The sequence below is a fragment of the Mauremys reevesii genome, linkage group 2 (assembly GCF_016161935.1).
Source record: "Mauremys reevesii isolate NIE-2019 linkage group 2, ASM1616193v1, whole genome shotgun sequence".
In the NCBI taxonomy this organism is placed as follows: domain Eukaryota; kingdom Metazoa; phylum Chordata; order Testudines; family Geoemydidae; genus Mauremys; species Mauremys reevesii.
Window position 1 is genome coordinate 3,195,951 of NC_052624.1, and position 21,113 is coordinate 3,217,063.

The window sequence follows — 21,113 nt, forward strand, 5'->3', positions numbered from 1 at the left end:
ACAACAAAGAGAGGTAGAGTATCTGCTTTTCATTCTCCTTTAGAGTTAGGTGAGGGAGAGGGAGTACATGGATAAGTTTGTGCATAGGGATGTCCCTTGAATCTTCCTGAGAGATCTTGATGAAAATGCCATGGAGGTACTGTGCAATCCTCCTCTGAAGGTTTCTAGGGATGACAGCTTTATTTCTTCCTCCCGTGGTAGGACACTATCTCATGCCAGTTGGCGATAACTTCGGCAGGCATTATGGCTAACAGCATACGGGCCCAGGTGGCTTAGGGATGCCAGCAGCAGCTGTGCTCTGTGCCTTTGTTACTCAGGAGTGAGAGATCTGCTGCAGTCACCACTGTCTGTGGAAAATGGTGCCAGGATTAATGCCCTTGCTCTGTACTCATAGCTTCCTGCAGTCGAGTAATTCCCTCCTCATTTCCCTCACCCATGGTGGGCCACACTCGGAAGCAGAAGTGTTAGTAAACATGTCTTGTTTAACACTTTAGGGGAAGTAAAGGAAGGGGAGAGTTCTTAATCTTGACTTTCACATTCTGTTGAGTATACTGACAGTGGTACCTCTGTTTTATCTATAGCAGCTGCCACTGTGGCCTTGAGAAGTTCCACCTCCATACCACAGAAATCTGAGCCAGGGAAGGAAAAGAAAGAAGAGGTCTCGAGATATGTTCAGTGAGCTCCTGCAAGCCAGTGCTACATCAGACTGTGAACACAGGGGCTGGAAGATGAATTTTGCAAGTAGCCTTGAGAGAGAGAGAACAGACAGGAGACAGGCTGAGGAGTCCCAGCAGGAAAAGGAGAGGGAGATGCATCAGGATGGAATTGGGCTTCTCCGGCTGCAAACACATGCTGCAGACTGTTGTGGACTTATAGGTTCAACAATCCCAGTCTCGCCTCCTTTTGAGGTCCATGGAAAACTCCAGTACAGCAGCTCCCTACAACCACATTCCATGTGGTATCAGGGAGACATTAAGGACAACCACAGATATACTGACCTCTGAGAACCATGGCTGCTGTATGTGCAGCTAGCGTGGGCATTAATATTTCTTCCCCTACTCTAAGCTCTGTTCGATACATTTATTAAGCTAATAATGTATTTGCTTTTAACATGCACAGAAATTTTTTTGAATTTTTGGTTACTCAATAAAACTATTATTTGGAAAATAATCTTCATTAGTTCCCAACACATGCTGCAGAAAGCCTGGCAGTAGTGAAAACACCACTTAGTTGTTATTGTACAGTATGACATGACTCATAGGATCAGTTGGGGTGGGGGAAATGTGGTCATAAATATACAGCAAGCGCCAGAAAATTAAGTTAATTGTCAGTGTTGTATTCATAGATGTATACTAAGCAGTACACAATTCCTAACAGGTCCCAAAACTGCAGGGCCTGGTGGAGTACAGTACACCACTATGCATTACTGTGGCTCACTGTTAAAGTGCTCTTTCAAAGCCTCTGAGCCATTGAGCTCTTTTGTGTCTGGCTGTTCAAACTCAGCAGACAGCTGCTCCACCTCTGGCCTCCAACCTGTCCTCAGGTTTTCCCCTTTAGCTTCCCAGATATTATGCAGGACACATCAGGCAGCTACAAGCATTGAGATATTTTTCTCCCTGAGATGCAGTCTTGTGAGTAAACAATGTCAGTGCCCCTTCAATCTACCAAAGGCACATTCAACTGTCATTCTGCACCTGTTGATCTGGTAGTTGAATCCTCTGGTGCTATCGAGTGGCTGGTGTATGGCTTCGTGAGCTAGAAGAGTAAGGGGTAGACTGGGTCCCTCAGGATTACTACTGGCATTTCAATATCAGTAATCTACTGATTGGGAAATAAAGTCCCTACTTGTAGCTTTCTGAACTGTCCTGTGTTAAAGATGAGTGTGACATTCACCTTCTCTTACCAGCTAACATTGATGTCGGTGAAGCATCCCCGGTGAGCCACAAGCATTTGCATCATCATAGGAAAGTAGCCATTTCTGTTGATGTACTTTGTAGCAAGGTGGTCTGGTGCCAAAATAGGGATGTTTGTGCCTTCTCTCACCACCGCTCAGGAACCCCGTTTCTGAAAATCCACCCATTATGGTCCTGCATATTGCTGAGAGTCAGCCCTTTGTGTAAGGAGACAGCTAATGGCCCGGAACACTTGCATGACAATGGCCCCCACAATCAATTTTACAACTCCAAATAAATGATTTCTCATTGACTGGTAGCAATCCAGCATTGCAAGTTTCCACAGTGTGATCGCCTCTCACTTCTCCGCTATCAGTGAGGCTCTTATTCTGATGTCCCTGTGCCAGAGGAGTGAGCTCAGCACACAGATCCAGGAATGTGGCCTTGCACATCTGAAAGTTCTGCTGCCACTGCTAGTCTTCCCAATCCTGCATTACGCTGTGAAACCAGCCGTCAGTGCTTGTTTCTTGGGCCCAGCAGTGGTGCTCCCCCGTTTTGCAGCTTCTCTGTGATCGCCACCAACAACCTTGAATTGGTTCTCCTTGTGTCCCACAGCAATCTGCCCTCCAGGAAATATCACATTCCCTGTGGCTCTGCAAATACTGAAGGATCACGTGTCTTGTGCTTGCAGTGCTCATGACAATAGTACAGAGGTGTGCAGGCTCCATGCTTCTGTCAGAAATGGTGGACGGTGCAAGTCCCTCATGGGTTTGTGGGATTTTCAAAATAGGAGTGAAAATTAAGGGGTAAAGGTGGCATTATGGGGTTGAGAAAGTAGCATGATGGGAACTTAACTCTACAGTCTCAGTCATCCCTGCATGACTCATTTCTGTCCCATTATGCAAACTTCCCAAAAGATAGTGTACTGAATGGTGGCAAGTTGCAGACTGGAATTACCTACTCATAGGGCACTGCACTGTGCGTCAAAACAAGCACTTCTGGTGAGTATATGCAGTGGCGATGCAGGGAGCCAAGTAAGCATACAGACAAGCGATATACTAACTGCAGCGGCTTTATGCCTAAATAATTCACATTGGGGAAAATCTGTAATGTAGATATGCCCAAAAAAGATTAACAAAAGAAATGTTTGACCTTAGGAAGAGCTACTTAATTGTATCCCTTGATGGACAAGAGAGAGTAAAATAGAGTTAATGCTTGGGGAGGTCTGGGGAGTGTAAATACTAGCAAATCCAAGTACCATCACTAGCTTCCCACTTCAGATCTTCTCCCATTCTTCTCTAGTCTAGGGGTAAAGTTCATTTGCTACAAATCATAAGAACAGTGAATCCTTTCTAAAGCTGCTGTATTTCAAAACAGTGATCTGGATGGTTGTGAAAAGCTCACTTCCAGTGTCTGTCATAGCTGGAGACAGTGTCAATTCCTACAAGGATCAGACTTCAGCAAGCAGTCTGCTGTCTGCATTACATGGCTGACAGAGGGTGGTGTTTGTAATATATAGTCTGTTTCCCTAAGAAGAATATCTCCTTTGCCAAAATCTGTAGGAGGCAAGTCTCTGTGCACAGAAAACATATGTATTCAACATAAGATGTAAATAGTCTGCCTACTATATAGTGCTCATAAAAATGCCTTCTGAAAACCCTTGCTCTGTCTCCACCTGTCTTTTCATCTTCTTGTTTGTGGATGGGGAAGGGGATTGATTCTTGATCTGACTATGATTCCGCATACAGAGAGTTTGGAGAGGAATGGTACATAAGAATCCATTCTGCTGACAATCTTCATTCAGCTGCTCTGCTCCTCTAGCTCGGTGAGTTGCAAAATAAAACGAGCTGGGGTGTGATGAACTGAAAAAATATATATTTTTTTAATGAAATATATGGTGCCTAGCCTCTGTTTGATTATGAGGGGTTACTTGCTATGGAGTTATGTTAAAGGAAGCTGTAAATGAGAAAACCCACAGGAAATGAAACTATGGCAAAGATAAGAGCCTCAGGTACACACCTTCAAAGCAGCAAAGATATCATCAGTGGCTGATAAACTATCTCAGTCCATCTAGGCTAGAATGGTTTACTTTTCCCAAGGCTTAGTCTGGGATCAAAGGAGCTGTAAAACCCCGAAGACCCTAGGGGGTTGAGCAGGGAGAGGCTACCAAGGGTGAGTCAGTGAAAAGCTCACAGGCTGGCAAGGGGTTACGCAGACCGAGGGAATGTGCAGCGTGTAGGACAGTATATTCTATTTTTTATTCTACATAGATTCTCATACCACACTCATCAATCAATCCATCCTCATCATCATATCCACTCATTATACTCCACACCTGAACATAGCCATTATATGAACATCATACCCTCATATCTCAATGTCTGTACTTTGACCCATCAACCTTTTACCCCCAATCGGGGATATTGTAGATTATGTATTCCTTACGACACCCGATCTTAAACCGAACTTTTCACCCTCGATAGTCTGTACGTTATTCCCTGATAACCAGAAACTTCTATGCTTAAACTCTGTACCGTTCACCTTTTTTTTTAAACATCTTAATAAAATTTTTAAATCTGAGCGCCTTCCAGTAGTGTGATAAACCATGACTACACATCAGTCACATGTTGTTTGTACTCTCATCCTCTCCCCAGGGGGAGAAATGTGTGCAGTGCAATGTCATGTTTTGGTAGGGTTTTATGTTTTAAAAAAAAATATGTGTTGCTATGTCTTTGTGAGAAGGCATAGTCAAAGAACTATGCCATGCACTTGGAGCAGAAGGTGTTAAGGTTTGTGATGGTCTTTAGTTCCTGGGGGGGTTCATTCCACAGTCTCAGTCAGGCTTGAGAAAGCGCTCTCTCCTGTACTACAGATGAGATATACCAGGGGTCGGCAACCTATGGCATGTGTGCCATTAAAAATCCTGCCCAGCCCGCTCTTGTCCACCCTCTGCTCCCCCCGCCCTCCCACCCCATGGGGGCAGGAGGCAAGGGACAGGGGGCAGAAGCTTGGTCCTGCTGGCTCCCCTGCCTCTTCCCAAAGTGTACTGGGTTCCTGCCCCTCCTCCGCCTCTCCGTCTGTCCCTCCCTCCCTCCCTCCCTCCCCGCTGCTCCCAGCAGAGGCAGAGAAGAAGCGGGGCAGGGGCTTGGGGAAGGGGTGGTGGTAGAATAGGGGCATATCCCCTCCAGCCCCCTGCCCTGCCCCCCCCCACCCCAGCCCTGTGCCCCGCACACCCCCCAGGTTCCTGCCCTGAGCCCTGTACCCTCCTCATACGCACTCAGCCCTCTGCTTGACTCCACCCCCACGACCCCAGCCCTGACTCTGGCACCCCACACATACCCAGCCCCCATCCCCTGCCCTGACACCTGCACCCCCTCACATGCCCCCAGACATTTGTCCTGATTCTTGCACCCCCCACATCCCCACCCTGAGCAAACAGGAGCTCTTGCACCTCCCCATCCCACATTCCCACCTGCACCCTTGCACCAAATGGGGGCTGCCCAGGTAAGTGCCCCACACCCAAACCTCCTGCCCCAACCCTGAGCCCCCTCCTTCATTCTAGCTCCTGGCCAGACCCTTCACCCCCAGCCCTGTGCTCAGTGCACTCCCACCCTCAGCTCAGTGTAGAGAGAAGAGAATGGGCCAGAACCAGGGAGTAGGTAGGTACCCCACTGTATGTGGGCAGGGATGGGACCCCAGACTGGCAGCGGGTTGAGTGGGTCCGGCAGCTGGGATCCCGGCTGGCAGGAGCCAGCGGTTGGAACCCCTGAGCGGCTGTGGGCTGAGCCGCTCAGCCTGCTGCTGGTCTGGGGTCCCGGTCACCGGCCCCGCACAGCCCACTGCCGGTCTGGGGTTCTGGCTGCCGGACCCTTGCCAGCTGGGGTCCTGGCCGCAGGCCCCGCTCAGCCCGCTGCCAGCCTAGGTGAACAGAACCCCAGACCAGCAGCGAGCTGAGCGGGCCGGCGGCGTAAGATCAACATTTTAATTTAATTTTAAATGAAGCTTCTTAAACATTTTGGAACCAAGAATAAACCTTGTTTATTTTACAATACAACAATAGTTTAGTTATATAATATATAGATTTATAGAGAGAGACCTTCTAAAAAACATTAAAATGTATGACCGGCACGCAAAACCTTAAATTAAAGTGAATAAATGAAGACTCGGCACACTGCTTCTGAAAGGTTGCTGACTCCTGAGATATACCCTTATTATAAAGAGTTCATTGTGCCAGAGTATAACTGTCGACCAGTGTTTTCATCCTGGAACTTAAGGCAATCTTTTAGATATCCTGGGCCCAGGCCATGAAGTGCCCTGAAGATAAAGACTGAGACCTTGATTAGAAATTTTGTGGGAAACAAGTCTACAGAGTGGAAGACAGATTTGATGTAGCCTGGGTTGCTGAGGAGATGCGCTGCAGTGTTCTGTACTAGTTGGAGTTTCCGAAGTGTTTGAAGGCTTCATGCCCAGGTATATCACATTGCTGTAGTCCTTCCCAGAAGTGACAAAAGCGTGAATAACTGAGGCTAGGTCATCACCCATCAGGATGGGATGGAGTCTCCTAGCAGACTGAAAATGATAGAAAGCATTACTCACAGATGCTGCAATTCATTTCTCCCTGCATGAGACAGAGTTAGCTGGTATGAGGGGCACTTACAAATGTGTAAATAACAACTATACAGGTAGGTCTTCTGTTGTTTTTAGTTGTTGTGCTAACCTGCTTTGTACCTTTGAGGAATGCTGCCTTAAGTGAGAGAGGGGAGCATGTAACGGTAAGGGTTGGGGAAAGGCTGAGCAGGAATGAGTGCTGTTTGTGCTACTGCTGTGCTCCTAGGGCGAGGGGGATGGTGTCACCTGTCACTCTGAAGCCATCTCCTGAGTTAACTGAGGAAGGAAGCCTCTGAAGCGAATTTCAAGATTCTTTCTTGACTGGGAAGTAGGCTGAGATCCTCAGAACCACTTGAGGTTTGCCCATTGCCACAAGGTAGTTTTGTGTTGGCACATCAGTCTGCCAATTTGCTATGCCTTCAGAGACTCCATTAGAGATAAATTTTATATTAAGTTCCAATAACATGACTTGACTTAAGTCTTCCAGTTAGTTGTGCTGATGTTGCATAACTACCACATAACTTATGAAATTGAACATCAGGATATTTACTTCCCATAAGTGTACAGAAAGTCAGTTTCTGTAATTCCTCACTTGCTGTATAGGTTTGAATGTGCTAAATCCTCCATCCTATTTTATGGAGATTAGGTTGACCCAAACTATCCATTCTTTTGAAAATGAGTATCATGCAGTCTTTTTTGATGCAATATCGCTACAACTTAGTTTAGATGGGACCATCCCAGATGGTGCCCTAAGCATTATAACCAGTTTCTTCTCTAAGCACCTATGCTGCAGTTTCTGCCTCTGATTAGATACTGTTCTATTGTGTGGCTCAGTAGCGTAAATAGTTATCATCCTGGTGAGTGTGTGATTAGGCAGGCTTTGAAGGAAAGCAACAGAAAATACTTCCACGGACAACAGCTGCTTAACTGTTTCTGAAATGTTTGGATTGGACATAAACCGAGGCTTTCCTTACAATCCAAGAGATATGGGGACACATTGGTTTGCAGGCCATCTGGAGTTGGCTTTAGATGCTTACTCAACCTTTATTATACAAGGGCAGATGAATGTTAGTAGGGCCTATATTTCAAGTCAGTAATAGTTTCCATCTGAGTACGAGGATGGCCATGATTTACTATTCTGGGCAGTTCTAAACTCTGTTGCTGAGAGGAAGCTCTGCTAACAAATAACTCAAGACTTTGAGACTAATACAAATAATAAAAAGGGTGCTGATGTCTTCACTGGCTGAATGAAAACTGCAAGCTGGTGGAAATATTTTAGTATTTTGATCAACAGTTGATTGCAATGTGTGCTCAGAGGACTGTGTGGTCACGAACACATGGAAGTGTGTAAAAACAGGGGGCTGAGCCATTTTTGGGACTTGTCTAAAAATAATTGTTCAAATTGATTGTTATTTGCAAAATGAAATTACGAGTCTTAGGACTTGTTGTATTGGCATTGACCTGGAATAGAAGATAGTATTACTGGAATGAAAAGTCTGTGACTCCTATGAGGTATACTTTGTGACGGTCATTGTTAGAAACAAATGCCAGGAATCGGGTTTCCATCTGTAAATAGTGTGCATTTCTAGCCCCAGTTCTGTCATTCATAGATTGTAAGGCCAGAAGGGACCTCTGTGATCATCTAGTCCAGTGGGTTTCACCCTTTTTTTTCATTTGTGGACCCCTAAAAAGTTTAAAATGGAGGTGTGGACCCTTTTGGAAATTTTAGACCATAGGTTGAAAACAACTCATCTAATCTGACCACCTGCATAACACCAAGCCATAGAGCCTCCATGAAATAATTGCTGTTTTAACTAGAGCCTATATGTTAGAAAAACGTCCAATCATGATTTAAAAATTGCCAGTGATGAAGAATCTGCCACAGCCCTTGTTATATTGTTCAAGTGCTTAATCACTCTCACTGTTAAACTGCGCCTTATTTCTAGTCTGAATTTGTCTAGCGTCAGCTTCCAACCATTGTATTTTGGTTTGCTAGATTGAAGAGCCCATTATCAAATTTTTGTTCCATATATGGCTACTTATAGACTCTCTGAACCCTTAATCTTCTCTTTAAATAGATTGAGCTCCTTCTGTTTACCAAAAAAGAAAGATCAGGGACAGTGAGGGTCTGCTGCTCAATGAAGAAGGTCAGCTGGTAATGGAAGGTGATAGGAAGGCAGAACTGCTCAATGCCTACTTTGTTTCAGTCTTGTCACAAAAGATGTGACTGGATGACTGGTAAAGTTACCATAGACAATAAAGGGGAAGAGATGCAGATCAGGATAAAAACACATCAGAGATCCTCTGACTAATTTGAATGAACTCAAGTCAGCAGGGCCTGATGCTATTCACCCCAGGGTGCTGAAGGAATTAGCTCAAGAAATCTCAGAATCATTCATGGATGACAGGAGAGTGCTGGAAGACTGGAGAAGGGTTAACATAGTGTCAGTCTTTTAAAAGGGGAAAAAGGAGAAGCTGAGGAACTATAGACCAGTCAGCCTGACCTTGATACCTGGGAAGCTACTAGACTCTAGTAACTAGAGCAATGTCTAAAACATTCAATTTGCCAATACCTGGAGCATGGTTAGATGCAACAAATTCTGCATTTGGCAGCGGGTTAGACTAGATGACTCTTGCAGTCCCTTCTGACCTTATGATTCTACCACCACAAAGCATGTTTTCTAATCCTTTAATCATTCTTGTGGCTCTTCTCTGAACCCTCTCCAATTTATTAGCATCCTTCTTGAACTATGGTTACTAGAACTGGATGCAGTAGTCCAATAATGGTCAAGCCAGTGCTAAATACAGAGATAATGTAACCTCTCTACTCCATCTTGAGAGTACCCTATTTATGCACCCAAGGGTCTCATTAGCTTTTTTTGGGCCACACCACAAAAAGCTTTAGGGAGGAGGGATAGCTCAGTGGTTTGAGCATTGGCCTGCTAAACCCAGGGTTGTGAGTTCAATCCTTGAGGGGGCCACTTAAGGATCTGGGGCAAAAAATCAGTACTTGGTCCTGCTAGTGAAGGCAGGGGGCCAGACTCAATGACCTTTCAGGGTCCCTTCCAGTTATATGGAGATATACCTATCTCATAGATTATTTTATATTAAATTATTAAAGCTTATGCCCAATAAATTTGTTAGTCTCTAAGGTGCCACAAGGACTTCTCCTCCTTGTTTTTGCTGATACAGACTAACACGGCTACCACCCGGAAACCTGTCACCATTGTACTGGGAGCTCATGTTCAACTTACTATCCACCATGACCCTTAAAATTTGTTCAGAGTCACTGCTGCCCAGGATAGAGTCCCCCATCCTGTAAGTGTGGCCTATGTTCTTTGTTCCTAGATGTATATACTTACATTTGACCATATTAAAATATAGATGGTTGCCTTGTCTCTAGCTTATCAAATGATCCAGATCACTCTGACAGTAACCTGGCCTCTTTATTATTTACCACTCCCACAGTTTTTGTGTCATCCGCAAACTTTCAGTGGTGACTTTATTTTCTTCCAGGTCATTGGTTCTTGGCCTTATTTAATATTTTTATCAATCTCTGCAGGACCCACTGGAAACATACCTGCTGGAAAATAATTCCCTGTTGACCGTTACATTTTGAGACCTGTAATTGAGTCAGTTTTTAATCCATTTAATGAGAGTTCCATGTTGATTTTGTATCATTCTGGTTTCTTAATCAAAATGTTTTGTGGTACCAAGTCAAATGACTTCAGAAGTCTAAATATATTACATCAAAATTATTACTTTTATCAACCAAACTTGTAATGGTATTGAAAAGAAGATGTCAAATTAATTTGACAGGATTTCCATAAACCCATGCTGATTTGCATTAATTACAGTACCCCTCCTTTAATTCTTGATCAAGTCCCATATCATTATTATTAATATTAATCAAATCCCATATCCCAGTCCATTTGTGACGTTCCTCTCTGGTGTTATCTGGACCGGTGATCTGCTAGGTCACTCCAATCCTTGACTCTCGGAGCCAGCCTTACCCTACTCTGCTGTGAGAACCTCCACTCCTGGGCTGTTCACGCACAGTCTCTGGTATGTAAGCTGCTCCTTGGGTTGTGCAATCAAATGACACTAGCCAATATTTCCGGTCCCAGACACAACTCTAGGAACCTCCATCTTGCAGTGCCCAGTTATGCCTGCTGGATGCTGCAAGCTTATATGAGTTTGTCAATTTAACAAAAAAATTTATATGTATCAGGCTTGTTATCCCAGGGGGAACCTCTGACACACTTCAAACCAAATGCACCGCTTCAGGTAGAATAAACAAATTTAACTATGAAGATAGATTTTAAGTGATTATAAGTCAAAACATAAGTCAGATTTGGTCAAATGAAATAAAAACAAAACACATTCTAAGCTGATCTTAACACTTTCATTGCCCTTACAAACGTAGGGTATGTCTACACTATGAAATTAGGTCAATTTAATAGAAGCCGTTTTTTAAAAATCAATTTGATACAGTCGATTGTGTGTGTCCCCATTAAGCGCATTAAGTTGGCGGTGTGCGTTCACAGTACTGAGGCTAGCGTCGACTTTTGGAGCGTTGCACTGTGTAGCTATCCCACAGTTCCCGCAGTCTCTGCCACCCATTGGAATTCTGGGTTGAGCTCCCAATGCCTGATGGGGCAAAAACATTGTCACGGGTGGTTCTGGGTACATGACCTCAGGCCCCCCTCCCTCCCTTCTTCCCTCCGTGAAAGCAACGGCAAAAAATAGCTTCTCGCTTTTTGTCCTGGGTTACCCGTGTAGACGACATACCACGGCAAGCATGGAGCCCGCTCAGCTCACTGTCACCGTATGTCTCCTGGGTGCTGCTGGCAGACACAGTACTGAAGTGCTACACAGCAGCATCCCCTTGCCTTGCCTTGCAGATGGCAGATGGTGCAATATGACTGCTAGCTGTTGTCGTCCCATGGGTGCTCCTGGCCGACCTCGATTAGGTTGGTCAGGGGCGCCTGGGCACACGTCGGTTGGTGGTGTCTGGACAAAAATGGGAATGACTCCAGTTCATTCTCTTCTTTAAGTTTCGTCTAATGGAGATTTAGTCCTGCCTGGAATATCATGCCAGCTGGAGGCTTCTGCCTCAGGCTGCCCTCCCAGTCGGCAGCACCGCATGGTCGCGCCTACCCCTTGCTTCCGTGGCCTATGAAGCCTGGACAGTAGTAAGGAGCAGTTCAACTATAGGCTGAGCAAGTGAATAATGGTGGTAGAATGTGCATTTGGATGTTTAAAAGCTCGCTGGCTTAGTTTACTGACTCGGTTAGACCTCAGCAAAACCAATATTCCCATCGTTATTACTGCTTCTGTGAGAGTAAGGGGGTGTGACGGTGCTGCCCGTGGGAGCCAGCTGAGGTCACTCAATCAGGGTGAACTGCAAACCAAACGGGGCAGACAAACCCCAAATGCTGGTGGTTATTCCAATACTTAGATTTACCAACCAGCACAAAACAGCTTCTACAGTACCTCACCGGTCACTTAGAAGTCCAAACCACGCAGTTCCCTTAAAGTGCCCAGCCTCAGGCCTCCGTCCAGACACACCTGTCAGATATGATGATGATTCCTGAGAATCTTACTTCATCATATAAAAGAAAAGGTTCTTCCAATCCCAAAGGATCAGCCACATATCCAGGTCCAATTATAACTTAGATCTTACCCAAAATACACGCTATAGCCAATTCTTATTAACTAAGCTAAAATTTATTAAAAAAGAAAAGAGAGAGAGTGTTGGTTAAAAGATTAATCTACAGAGAGACTTGAATTCAATTTTTGAGGTTCAGATACACAGCAGAGATGAGCTTGTAGTTGCCAAAAGTTCTTTTAGAAATAGTCCATAGGTTATAGTCCAATTTCCATATTCAGGGTGGCTCCAGTCAATGACTGGGGATCTCAATCCTTATGGCTTAAGGTTTCCCCCTCTTGAAACCCAAAGCAGATCTGAGATGAAGAAGGACTGTGTCCCAGGCTTCTTATACATTTCCAGCAGCCTTTCAGCCTGAGAAAACAATAGGTTTAATTCCTTCTCCCAAATATCCTGGCAATTAGCACAGAGTAATTTATTCATTAAACAGTTCAGATACAGGTTAGCATAACCTTCAAAGAGACACATAGACAATAATACTATTTCACTCAAGTATCATCATAAATGTTAATATTCCCTTTTTGATCTTTGAATTAAAACTATAGCAATAGACAAGACTTGTTTGCTGCCATCACAAGACCTGAGCAAACATCTCCCCTTCTACCTCTAACAATGCAGACTTGCATTTCAAAGCTCTAGTTATTTACATATCTTCCTAACCCCTCCTCAAGGTTCACCCATGGGTCAGGTCAGTCTATGAGTTAATTAACTCTTTCTGGCCCTGTCATCTTTCAGTGAGATATTATATCACACTCATAACGTCACAGGGGGAGACGTTTATGGCAGGGTGAGAGGTTGAGGCAAATGGCCTGGCTGCTGATTACACGCAGCCAGACACCAGGGCGGTTAGAAGAGCATAGCAGGGCATGCTGTGCATCAGAGAAGCTTTGGAAACCAGTTCTTTGTTTCTCCTTGATGAAAACCTGCCCCGTTGGTTCACTCTACTTCCCTGTAAGCCAACTGCCCTCCCCTCCCTCCTTTGATCTCCGCTTGCAGAGGCAATAAAGTCATTGTTGTTTCAAATTCATGCATTCTTTATTAATTCATCACACAAATAGGGGGATAACTGCCAAGGTAGCCTGGGAGGGGTGAGGGAGGAGGGAAGCACATGGGTGGGGTAGTTGTAGGGGCACCCCCTAGAATGGCATGCAGCTCATCATAGAAGCGGCATGTCTGGGGCTCTGACCTGGAGCGGCCGTTTGCCTCTCTGGTTCTTTGGTAGGCTTCACGCGGCACTGCTGCGGGTCCCTGTTATAACCTCTGTCCTTTATGCCCTTGATGATTTTTTGAAGAAAAATCTCCTTTTGGAACAGAGTTTGGATAGCATGGATTCGTCTCCCCATACAGCGTTCAGATCCCGTACCTCCTGTTCGGTCCATGCTGGAGCTCTTTTGCTATTCTCGGACTCCATGGTCACCTGTGCTGATCAGCTCCCTACGCTGGCCAAACAGGAAATGAAATTCAAAAGTTTGCGGGGCTTTTCCTGACCACCTGGCCAGTGCATCTGAGTTGAGAGTGCTGTCCAGAGTGGTCACAGTGGAGCACTCTGGGATAGCCCCCAGAGGCCACCATCAAATTGCATCCACATTACCCCAAATTCGAGCTAGCAGAGTCGATTTCAGTGCTAAACCCCTTGTTGGGGAGGAGTACAGAAATCAGTTTTAAGAGCCCTTTAAGTCGACAAAAATGCTTCATCATGTGGACTGGTGCAGGGTTAAATCAATCTAGCGCTGCTAAATTCGACCTAAACTCGTAGTGTAGACCAAGGCTTAGATGCTTCTCACCATAGGCTGGCTGGTTGGTCTTCAGCCAGGCTCTCCCCTTTGATCAGTGCTTCAGTCGCTTGGTGTGGTGTCTGTAGATGTCAGAGTCAGGTGAGCAGTTCCAAACTGACCAAAGGAAGGGGGGTGACTCCCCCGAGAGTCTAACAGATTCTTTTGTTGCTGCCTAGGCCAGCGTCCTTTGTTCCTTTGAGGCTGGGCTGGGTTTGTCCCAGACCTGCCCTGATGAGGTGTGAACTGCCTCTCTGCTCTTGGAGAGTTTTTGCCTGGGCTTATTTTAAGCCATGAGGATACATTTTCAGCCTCATAACTACATACATGAAATTATAACCTATAACATTACTGTAACCATTACTGTAATATCATTATAACAACCATGCTCAGTGCATCATGAGCCTTCCGAAGACACCCAGCATGACAAACTTTGCATTGGATACCGCACAGTCATTTTATAAAGATGAACATGGGGGTGTAGAGTGTTCCCTTCCCAGGTACAGAGCATCACACCATTATCTTGCCAGGGATCAATATCTGGCTGACTGGTCTTTAGTTACTTCAGTTGTTATCCTCTTTATTCTTTTTAAATATTGCCACAATGTTAGATTTCTTCCCATCTTCTGGAACTCTCCCAGAGTTCCAAGAGTTAAGAACCAACTTTAATGGTCCAGCAAGCTCTTCGGCCAGCTCTCTTAAAACTCTAGGATGCAGGCTATCTGGACTTGTTGATTTAAAAGTGTCCAACTTTAGCAGCTGCTCTTTAATATCCTCCTCTTAGAAAGGAAAGTGTTTCATCAGCATGATATGTCCACATCTGATTTTTCCCAAACACAGAACAGAAATATTTATTAAAGACTTGGCTTTTCTGCATTATTGACAGTTCTACCATTTCCATCTAGGAGTGGACCAATATAATTGTTTTGTTTTATTCATAATATACTTTTAAACACTCTTTATGGTCCTTAACTCTGCTGCAGGGTATTGGACATTATAACTGCTTTCTGACTACAATTTTGCTTCTGTTACTTCAGTTTTGTGACATGGTTTTAGTAATGGCTATCCCATAAATTGCTACTTAAAGATTATAGTGTCAGAAAACCAGTGCTTCATGTCAGCTTTCAAATGAAAGGAGTAAAGTGTTTGTTTATAGCTCTAACTTTTCCTGAGACAGTGGCAGCTAACCTCAAGTGTCTGCAGAAGTAGAAATCAAGCCAGGTGGTGGCTGAAATTACATCACTCTCAGGTCTGCTCTCTTGTTACCTATCAGGGCTGAGACAAATACCAGGGTAAACTTTTCATAAGTGACATAGTATGCTTAGGATCTTAAGTTCCATTAGGTGCTTCTGAAAACTTGACCACAAATAGTTAAATGCCGTAAGCCTTTAAACATGGGACCTGGACCAAATCTTGTTCCTCAACTTTTTTCACTGTCCATTGTAACAGTAGGCAAGGGACTGGGAGCTAAAAGAAAACAAAAATCTGAAGTTGAAAGGCTTTCAGCTTTATAAACAATAGCTATTAAAGCTTTGTACACTTAAAAGATCACAGCTGCTCCTTGAACAGCCCAGTGCTGGAAAAGGGGTACTATTATATAAAGGTGTATATTTTGGCTAAAATCTTCAAACTTTCCAGTGCCTGCATGAACATAATTGGGTAAATAACAGTCTCTTGAAAACATGGGAATATACTGACGTATCTGTAACACTGCACTCCACTGGCTGGAATCAGGATTTCTCTGTGTCAGAAGCCATATACTCCTAACAGTTAACAGACTTTCTGCCACTGAAGTAGTAGCGGCCTCTGCTTTGGTGCAGGAGGATCTGGGTTATGCTGTTGCCATAAAACTACGGTGAGCAGCATAGCGACAAATTCTTAAGTCCTATGTAGCCAAAGAGTTGTTACAATATTGACTGATATAAGTACCATTTTAGTCAGCCATAATGGGTCTTGTCTGTCAGAATGCATAATGACCTTATATTGCTTAGGCATATGAACTTTATAATAAATTTTATAATATGTTGAGTGAATGTGGTGGTTAAACGTCTACCTTTGTTGTTACACTTATACTCATTTTTCCTTTTCCATTTTTTCCTTCCTCATTTTTGTCTTGTATATGCTTTTTTTTTTAAACACAATAGCTTACTGGATTTTTTTAAAAAGGGAGAACTAAATCTTTAAAAGAGCAGCAACTTTTTACACAGATTATCCATGCTTCTAAATGTGGAGCAAATCTATCTGAAGCTAATCCGGATTCAGTACATAACAGTAAATGGTTAAAAAGTTGAAGTGAACTTAATTGAGTGTATTATGGGGTTTGAAATGTCCCCATTTAGATACCCCTGTGGTATATGTTTTTATTTCTGGCCATGCTTGAAGACATTCTTTGGATGGACAGGTCATATGAATGGGACTTTCAATACTTCTGTAGTACAGAGCAGTCTAAAAATTTAGTCTGGAAAAAACAGCATTTGAAGATTCTGTTGAACAATAAAGCTAAACTTTTTTTCCCTTGCCTCTCATTGGTGCATTGCTCTTTAAGCTCTTTTAAAATCCAGGAATCCACCCCACAAAGAGATCTTTGCTGTGTACCCAAAGAGCTTCTGCAGTAATCGAGTGGGTTGATTAATATAGGTTGTCTGCTGCCTCTCACAGAGAGCTACATTGAACACTGATCTACATAAAGGGAAAGGATTGAAATATTATCTCATTGAGTCATTAAACTAGGAGCATTGAGATTTTTAGCATTTAATTTATTAGCACTTTACCTTCCAACGTAAATGCTGGGAAGGGGAAAGTTTACAGTCACTAGCCAGGTCTGCTGAGGACAGAAACATGCTGCAGAACCTCTGTGTGGAAGGGATGAAAAGCAACACTGAGATTTAAGGTATACACCAGAGATTATGTAAAACATAATCTCCATAGGGGAGGCTGGGTGGAGTCCTGCCCAAGAACTAGATTGCCTTGTGTCAGTTGTTTGCTGCTGAGGATACTGAATTAACTCTCGGCTCTGGAGGACACACAAGAGAACAAAATGTAAGATTAGGCTAATTCTTAGTTGCTAGCCATCTAGTAGTTTTTGTTTTATGATCTGATTGCAAACACTATATGAAGTTTAATGTGGATCATACAGTAAAAACATTTGATTCAGGAGAACTGTGTTGTCTTTAATTTTGTTTTCTGGGCATCTGGGAATTACAACACTGTGAAGGCAGGTGAACACAGCTGCCAGCATCAATCTCCTAGTAGTATTAGATCTCTTACTAAAAATATGATTTTTCTCATTCTTCAGGTTACAGAGGTGCTAAAGCATGGCTGACTTCGATCACAATCTCAGTCTTGCGGATGCTCTGACAGAACCACCAGCAGAAATTGAGGAAGAAGTGAAACGAGACTTCATTGCCACCCTGGAAGCAGAGAAATTTGATGATGTGGTTGGAGAAACAGTGGGTAAAACAGACTATATCCCCCTACTGGATGATGATGATGATGATGCAAAGGCTGGGAGCCAGGAACCAAAAAGCAAACCCCACACAGACGGTGGTCAGGTAGAAAGTAAGTGTCTATAAGCATCAGACCAAATGGTTGCACCGTACATAAATATTACAATAAGCAGACAGTGGGTTCCATGCTGTTAGGCCTCTTAAAACTTTTTGTACACCATTTTAAACTAAGCAATATCTAATGATTACACTTTGGGACTGGGAGTGAAGCGGTCTGGATTCTAATCCTGACTCTGCCTCTGTCTTGGTGTTTGATTTTAGAAAAAATCACTTACCCTCTGCCTTAATTTCCCATCCTGTAAAATGGGGATACTTAACATTCCTAACTCCCAGGAACTGATATTATGGAGTTTAATGTTTGTAAAGTGCTTTGGCCTCCTCAGACGGAAGGTGCTACACGAGTATTAAATATTACTTCATATGCTAAATATTTTCACCCCAAATCCCATAAATGTATAAGGGGGGGGATATTATCCTTACTTTCTGTATGGAGAAACTGAGTCACAGAGGTTAAATCACTTGGCAGTGCTGCCCATAATGTCAGTGGTTAAATGAGGAATAGAATCCATGTTATCGGACAGTCTTGTGCTCTAACCACTAGACTGTACTGCCTTTCCAGCACTTCAAATTGGGCTTTGCATGCCTTTGGGTGAGGGGAGGAAAAGGTTAATCTCTTGCTGCAGGAGCACTCTTCACTGTCTGTGTTTACAAACAGGTTTGGCATCATTCACTACTGACTTGGAAATTTTGCCAGCTCAAATGAATAGCAGACATAATCTGGTGATTATGGGGGGAAAATATCTGCTTTTTCCAGATGGGTGGATGAATAGACTTTTTTCTGGCTGCGTTAGAGGAAGGGACTGGGATTCAGGAGCCTTGTATTCTGCTCCTTTACTCGGCCACTGACTCAGCATATACTTTCGGGCTACTTCCTTAACTTCCCTGTGCCTGTTTCTGCAATTCTAAAATGGTGCTAAAACCCACCTATGTGAATCACTTTTTGTCATCCTCTCATGAAATGTGGTATGTAAATAAAAGCAAAGTACTCTCTGCCTCTAACGAGGTAACCTGCTCCTCATTGTGGAAGAAGGGAGATTTACACTAATCTTGGTACTTATGAAGGTGGGTAAAGGGGGTGTATATAAAAGGACTAAAATGGTCATCAGTCAGAACGAGGGATGGTCCTAGAGTCCCCGTCTGGTGTGGCTTTGGACTGCACGTAGGAATTTGATCCACATCATACATTTTATTTTACATTATCTTGAAAGTGTTAGGTACTTTACAATACAGAACTAAAAAATGTGCCTGCTCTGAAAAGCTTAGTCTAATATTAGATATGTTGTGATGAGGGGGGATAAACGGGGAGGGTGACGAGGAAGGATGAAGGCTGTGGCAAAACATCATGTGATTACTCAGATTAGTCATGTGCTCCTCTTGGTTTAATTAACAGATTTTTGTAATAGTAGATATTGACTTGTGCATTGTGGAAAAAATTGGGGGTGGGAAATAACTTTTTCACATTTAGCATCAAAGATTTAGTTTTGAAGAGTATCAGAGGGGTAGCTGTGTTAGTCTGGATCTGTAAAAGCAGCAAAGAGTCCTGTGGCACCTTATAGACTAACAGACGTATTGGAGCATGAGCTTTTGTGGGTTTTGAAGAGATTTTTCTGATGGAATCTTGTGAAGAATTTGATGTTCAAATACCCTTGGAGTAACTGGCAATGGAAATCATAAGCATTGTAGAGTCCCTATTTTGATGATGTTTTGATCTCTCCAAAGTAAGAGCCTGATTACTGTGGGTGCATAAACTAAAGCTTTTTTAGCTTTTTGTCGCTTTGTACATGCTTCGCTGTTAAGGCTTGTCTACCTCTGCAATCTCAAATGGTGTCAGTTTACTACAAGCCGTTCTTGGCTCTTGAGCCCATTATGTGCTACTTTTTTTTTTTCTTGAAGAGGTGTTGGGAAATCAACTTGCTTGTGAAAAAGACCGTGGTTTCTCATCAAAGCCACGTGTTATGACTGTTCAACAAATCTCCATTTAAAAAATGCTTTTGACAATATATAAAGTAGGGTTGAATATGTGCTACCTGCCACTGAGTAAATCCTGTAGAATAAATCAGACTTAAACACTGTGTGGCACTATGAAATGGCCTAGCTTGTAGAGAAGCATAAGGCTCTGTTTTAATGTTTGATTAAATGCTTTTGAGCACAGAAATTGCTACATAACATTCAGTAAGAGTTTCACATTCAAAGCTCTAGAATGACTCCAAAACTGCTTTATTCTTTCATGAGGGAGGAAACTAACTTTAATGGATCAGACTTCTTCAACTCTCACTTGTTAATTTATTCATGTTAAAATGCTGGAATGTGTTTCCACAGCAGGATCTTTGCTGCTGAGATTGACTTTCCTCAGTCAGAAATGAGTTTAGTCATATTTCATGTCAGGATCCAGCTATTCCATCTCTGCTAAAGTTGTGGGGTTTTTTTAAATCCATGAGCCAGATTAGATGAGCTTAACAAACAGTCAGATGGGCCCCAGCATGGACTTGTGTGAACTGTATGAATACTGAGGGGTGGGTAAGGGAAGAGAAGGGGTAATGAGAATAGCAGTATAGTCAGATGGGAATTTGTCTCAAAGTGAGACTAAATGTTAATTTTAAAAAACCCTCAAGTGGTGCTTTCCCCATTGGGATATCAATTCCTGGGAAGTTTTAGACTATACCTAGCAAGTGGCTGGATATAATTTGGCAAATTCCAGGTAATCCTCTTACTACGTTGTGATCTTTACATAATGCTGGAGGATTGCTTTGGGTGTGTACAAAGCCTTCTGTATGTTTTGCAGCTAGGGTGACCAGATAGCAAGTGTGAAAAATCAGGACAGGGGGTGGGGGGTAATAGGCCTCTATATAAGAAAAAGCCCCAAATATCGGGACTGTCCCTATAAAATTGGGACATCTGGTCACCCTATTTGCAGCTGGCTGCTGTGTCTACCTGTTTAATCTCAATCTTTTGGCCCAAAATCCAGGCTTTTGGAGGAACTCTCAAATCTTCAGGGCTTTCAGTGGTGATGTAGCTCTAAAGGCTGTAGCAGTGAAAATGACATTGAATTGAAGTCTAGATAGCTTGTGAAGATAGTTTTTTTTAAGCCCTGCATTGTTCTGATTCATCTAAAGTGAATTATATATATTATCCTGTTTGGAAAATATTTAAATGTTTAAATCCAATTTTTTCAAATGATAGGCTTTGGGTGGGTGTGGGTGTTAGCTGAGAAGTAAATGTCAAGCTTTAATACCCAACTGCAGACAGGTATGCTGTTAGCTACTTGCTTCCAAGTACACGGTGCTACTTCAAAACTTGATACTATTGCTACTTTCAGAAGTGAGGGAAGAAAGCTATGCTATGTTTTACTCCTTTGAGTGTGTATACATGGCAAAAATCATATCCCTTCCTCCATCCCAATCGCCAGCTTGTCTATCATCCTAGATTCAAGTCCTCAAATGGCCACCAGAGGGCTTGATAGTACTAGACTATGGTAGAGTGGACACACATTGCTGCATATCAGAGCAGATGTCCCATCCCACATAAGGAAACAAAGCACATATCTGGGGCCTGCAAGCTTGAGATCAAACAACAAAATTTCCCTTTCCTTACCTTCTATCTTTCT

The 21,113-nt window shown here is 43.3% G+C and overlaps 1 protein-coding gene across 11 annotated transcripts in view; it reads left to right on the forward strand.

The window, feature by feature from the left end:
* MAP4 (microtubule associated protein 4) overlaps positions 1 to 21,113 on the forward strand; it is a 288,369-nt gene that overhangs the window by 84,674 nt on the left and 182,582 nt on the right. For 10 of the 11 annotated variants that reach the window (XM_039526893.1, XM_039526892.1, XM_039526894.1 and 7 more), the window contains one exon: positions 17,239 to 17,501. In XM_039526893.1, coding sequence (XP_039382827.1) covers positions 17,258 to 17,501 — 244 coding nt within the window. In that variant the 5' untranslated portion in view covers positions 17,239 to 17,257. Of the gene's footprint in view, positions 1 to 8,578; positions 8,648 to 17,238; positions 17,502 to 21,113 lie in introns of all 11 variants that reach the window. The other variant, XM_039526884.1, reaches the window with a different exon arrangement.